Here is a 5,171-nt window from a genome sequence, read left to right as displayed (position 1 = left end):
TAATTTGTGTCATGGGATATACGCTATTTCGACTTCGACAGCGGCGAGGAGGCAGAGGAGGAGAAGGACAAGGGGTGTCACGTGTCACGTTGGAAGCAGGCGACGAGTGCGCGAGATCTTCAGCCCATGTTGAGTGCTATCCTAAGACTGAAGAGTCGACGGTGAGGGCCCTGGGGTCGCTTCTATATAGCAAGCATGCCCCTTACTAACGTCTAGTGCTAATCAATACCCGGCGCCCTAGCGCTAGCGGGCGACAAGCATGGCAGCCGTGACATAAGTTACTATTACTATAGTTATATTAGATGACTAAGGGCCTATAACTTATCTAGGCTTAGGTTAGCATTACTCGCTCTTATAATTATTATGCTTTTTATTTATAATGTAGATGCGCTATTCTGATTAATAGTAAGCCTTTACTAAGAGGAGCTTCTTACTATCTGCTTAATATAGATGGGTCGTTTAGTATAGTGTTAGTTATTATCTATATTAAAGGACTAGACTCTTATTCTTTTATAAGAGATTAGTGTTTACTTGTTACTCTGTACTTGTTAGCCTAAGGCTAGCTATTTTGTTTCTGTGCTTATGTCACATGCTATAGCTATATATATATTATACGCCTGTATATATAGTATAATTCGTCTGTGCTAGATACCTTTGTAATATAATTAGTAAAACGGGCATGCCTAGCTCTGTCATGCCTTGTGCTGCTTGACGCAGTTAACATATAAGACTCTCTTAGTCATATACTCTGACGTGACATATTAACCCGCGTATTACGCACAGCGCGCCTGCTTCCTATATACATATTAGGTATGACCCTACTGCTAGCACTTAAAGCATTATGTAATCTAAAGGGACTTTTCAAAAGGCTATGTTTTAAATAGCTAGGCGTCCACAATTAGTCCTTTGCAGAGTGCTATACACTGCATCTCTTCTGTTGTCACGGCTGCCATGCTTGTCGCCCGCTAGCGCTAGGGCGCCGGGTATTGATTAGCACTAGACGTTAGTAAGGGGCATGCTTGCTATATAGAAGCGACCCCAGGGCCCTCACCGTCGACTCTTCAGTCTTAGGATAGCACTCAACATGGGCTGAAGATCTCGCGCACTCGTCGCCTGCTTCCAACGTGACACGTGACATCTGTCAGGAATCCTATTATCAGAGATCCCTTTATCTTAACACGCTCTTTGCATATGTCTCACAGGCATTATATAAGCGTTCTGTAAGAGTAAAGCTATCTGATTCTTGTAATCTAGAGCTCTAGGGCAATAGATTTAGAGGCTTTATAAATAGCCTGTGCTAAAAGCGTATTATCTGTCTCTTTTTCTGCTACTACTAGCACTAATAGAGGTACCCCTAATATCTTAACTTAGTAGTCCTTCCTAAAGATCTTAAAGTCCTTAATAAAAGAGAGGGTCTATGCCTTGTTCTTTATAGCTTTTATTAGTAGAGATATATTAATGTCGCCGCTATATAATATCTGAATTACTGTTACTTCTAGTATAATTTTCTTGACTTCTTTAAGTATTTCTTTATTTAGTAACCCTTTTATTTAAAAGGCTTAGACCCTAACTATATAGTTAATAAGGGGGGTTATAAGCAAATCGCTTATTAGCCGCCTCTCTGTTATAGCGATGCTTGCCTAGGTTACGCCTTAGGATTAAGAGTTAGGTATAGCCTTAGAGGAGGTCTTTAGTAGCGCTTTAATACAGTCAAGCCTTGCCTTAACCCCTTCCCTTACGTTTCCTGTGCGCGTTCTCTGCAGTACGCATTTAATAACCTTGTTAAGCTGCTCCACCAGCTCTCTTTCGCTTATTGCCACTCTGCCATTATTTTCCTCTTCTTTTTTAAGACCCTCAGTAATATCTATCAAGTCTTTCTTTATTTGTTACTAATTAGCGTAGCTTTTCCTTTGCTAGTTCTTCTCCTTCTCTGTTTGTCTGTCCCCCCAGGGAGCATGCTTAACGCGTGTGGGCCGCACGCGTTTTGCTGCCGTCTCTCTAGATGGCTATTGCTTCTCTCCGGCTTTATAAGCCTTGTTCTTATTATTACTTGCTTATTCGCTACAGAAGATTTACTTTGCACTCGCTTAAGCCCTACATTATTTATAATTAAATATACTTCTAAAGTTAAACACTTATAATTAAATATATTTCTAAAACTAATCTTTTAGAGAGTATATCTTAATGTTTTTATCTTTATATATTTATTAATTTATATTTAATAAAATTTTTATAAAATTATATAAATTATTAAACTTTACAGGAACTCTGATCGCAGGCCTCTATGGCATGAATCTGAAGAACTTCATTGAAGAGTCTGATGTTGCCTTCCCTGCTATCAGTGTCATTTGCATCGGCTTAAGCGCTATCGTTGCCTTGTATGGCATGAGGAAGCTGCGAAAGGTGCAGAAAGTCCGTATGTGGGGTGAAGGGTATGGTTCACAATTGAACAGTGTTAGGGGTAATTTAATTTCTTTATCTCTATTATTATAATTATTTCATTACTTTTATTAGCTAGGAAATCTTAACAATTTTTTTACTTTTATTATCTTAATTATTTCTTTATCTTTACTAATTAGAAAATGATATTACTTTATTATTTTTACTTTTTCTTTTACTATTATTTTAATTTTGAAATAGTTATCCCTAGTAGTCTTCAATGTAATTTGAATCAAAACTGATTAAGTTATAACTATTTTAAAACGTAGGTGGTCAAATCTGAGAACTGCCATAAATTTCGGCGCCAAGCTTCGGGCGGGGCTCAACCCTCGGATTTCGGGTCGGGTCGGGTTGAAAGTTAACTCAACCTGAGCCTGACCGAGTCAGGTTAAGATTACTGTAACCTGACTTGCAGGGTTTCCGGGTTGTCAAAAGCTCGAGTTATCCCCTGTGTCACTGAATTGGCTGCTCTAGAATATGATCTTTTCGGGCATGCACCTTTTATTTTGCATAGACAGTCACCATTAATTTGAAAGCGAGCAAATAAATGTCCATTTCACAGGGTAGCAACGGTCCCTTGTGCCGAAGTACAGTGCTCTCATCCAAAATGCTTTGATGCTTATCGCTTTCATCAAGTTGCCCGCTGCCACCTCCCCATGACCTCGACTTTTCTACCCCGCCCGCTGCCTCTTGCTGGAGCGCTCTTGATCATCGTTCGCGTCGGCAGCTTGCGAATCCAACACGGCAGCAGGTCGAGTCTTCTTCCAATGCTGTGGGAAAGGGTAGAGCTGCTTGAGTGCCTCTCGGGTCTTCTTCTGACGAGTTTCCAGGCCGTGCTCGAAGATGTTTCGGACCAGATTGTTGCACGCTTGGACTTCTCGCACCGTCTGAAAGGTCCCAATCGAAGACATGTAGTACCGGGCCTCGGCCTGGGAGTAGTGGTGAACGTGAAAGGCGACCTCTCGGTGGGTGACACAAGCAGAAAAAGCAATGGAGTCGACGATTGGCTGGTCCTCGGCGGCATAAGCCTCTCGGTAGAGCCAGCGCATGGCACTGACGCAACAAGCGCCGCTGCCCGCTGCCTGGTTTTCCGCTTGCCAGATCGTGCCGCCCATGGCCTCCGACTTCATCTCAAAAATGAAAAATGGAAAGCTATTGCCTTTGGCTGGCTGTGTGATCCGTGTTGCTCGTTGATGGTCGATGACTGCGTTCTCCTCGATCGTCCAATCAGACCTCTGGCCAGTCAGGTAACCACAGTGAACGTCAGGCTTAGGCTTTGCCAGAGGAGTGTCATAAGCCTGTTTCCTAGGCAAACCATCGGTGTACCAGAGCGTGTTGCCTCCGCGCCCGACATCAGAGCGTTTGATAGGGAGCATGGCCGTCCCAGTGAGGTCGTATATGTTGCCTTCTGGGCTGTCTGCGACTTCCACGGCAGTACTCACTGCTTCGGCAATCGCTTCAGGCGACAAGGACGAGGACCGCTCGTTGAGAATGGCTGAATCAAGGAGGCTGCGGAGCTCCTGCGGTATCTTTGCTCCCGTTTGATCAATGAATACACCATTATTGCGGAGAATTGAGCGATAATCGGGGTGGGGCGTGGCCGACCGTGAATTTCGACCAGGTGTGGCCGATCCTCGTCCACAACTTTGTGACTGCGACATCTCTTTAAGCACTTCTAGTAACGGCCGCTGTTCTTCGCCTGGATAAGGGACCACAGGTGGATAAGGGATCACGAGAGGATCAGGGATCACAGGTGGATCAATGCAAGACAGTCGTGGAGGAGCACTGCTTGGGCGAGGGAGAGGGCCTTTGGCAATCCAATCGTCAACGCGGCCCCGTCTTGGAGCAGAAGCGGGGGCAGGGTCGACGTCCTTGGATCCGGGTTTCTTCGAAGGCGTCGAAAGCGGCGAAGGCTCTGTCGGTGTCGGAGGGGGAGCTTTGAGGCTGCTTGGTTGAGGGTCTTTGTGGTCAGCTGCCGGAGGAGTGGGTGAAAGCTGCTGGCGCTTGGTCGGTTGCGGACACTCAGAATCGCTCTCGTCAAGAAAGCGTTTGAGGAGCCGTTGAGGCTCTGGACATTCGATGTTCAGAGGCATCGTGGACATAAGATGGCGCAGGAGAACTTATGGTCAAAAAGAAAGAGGAGGATGTTTGTCAAGCGCGCAGCGAGAGCGGAGAGCCCTGGCCCATCCGCAGCCCCAATTTGCCTTACGGGCAAACATCACAGCTGAAGTGATTGGCTGATGGTGTGAGTCCGTCCTTCATGCAAGGGGGCAAGACAGCGATTGCTTGAATCCCAATGTGACGCGCCCCTTTGTTGGGTTTTGCTTACTACATACAACGAAAGAAATATCAAGTTAGATTTACAATCCAATCCTCACGTTGCCACAGAATAGGATTAGCGCTCCCGCAATTTAGCGTAATAATTACGGCGGACTATGTGGCGCAAACGGCCAATTCAAATATTCATCTCCGCAACAGGGCCATGGATTTGCCCACCAAATTTGTATGAGGGATTCCACAAACTTGTTCGCTAAGCGATTTCTGTGAATGTAGACTTGTTGTTGCTGCTGAATGACTGAATTACTTATTAGAGACTCTAGATAGCTATCCTTAGTGTTGAACAAGGGCCAAATCACATGTTGAACGGTTCAAGAGACTATCCCACGCGCCGGTGGTGAAATGGCATCATTTTAGCGTGCCAAGAATTTTGGGTCTTGGCATGACTTTTTTCC

At 44.9% G+C, this 5,171-nt stretch overlaps 1 protein-coding gene across 1 annotated transcript; it reads right to left on the bottom strand.

Annotated features, from left to right (window-relative positions):
- Window positions 1–3,110: 3,110 nt before the first annotated feature.
- Window positions 3,111–4,532, bottom strand: EPUS_09326 (uncharacterized protein; the record flags this gene model as incomplete). The annotated part of the gene is made up of 1 exon (XM_007804160.1): window positions 3,111–4,532. One exon carries the CDS (start codon window positions 4,530–4,532, stop codon window positions 3,111–3,113), a length of 1,422 nt encoding a protein of 473 aa, XP_007802351.1.
- Between the last annotated feature and the right edge of the window lie 639 nt (window positions 4,533–5,171).

Source organism: Endocarpon pusillum (assembly GCF_000464535.1).
Source record: "Endocarpon pusillum Z07020 unplaced genomic scaffold scaffold2907, whole genome shotgun sequence".
Classification (NCBI taxonomy): Eukaryota; Fungi; Ascomycota; class Eurotiomycetes; order Verrucariales; family Verrucariaceae; genus Endocarpon; species Endocarpon pusillum.
This window is presented reverse-complemented; position numbering and strand designations above follow the sequence as displayed.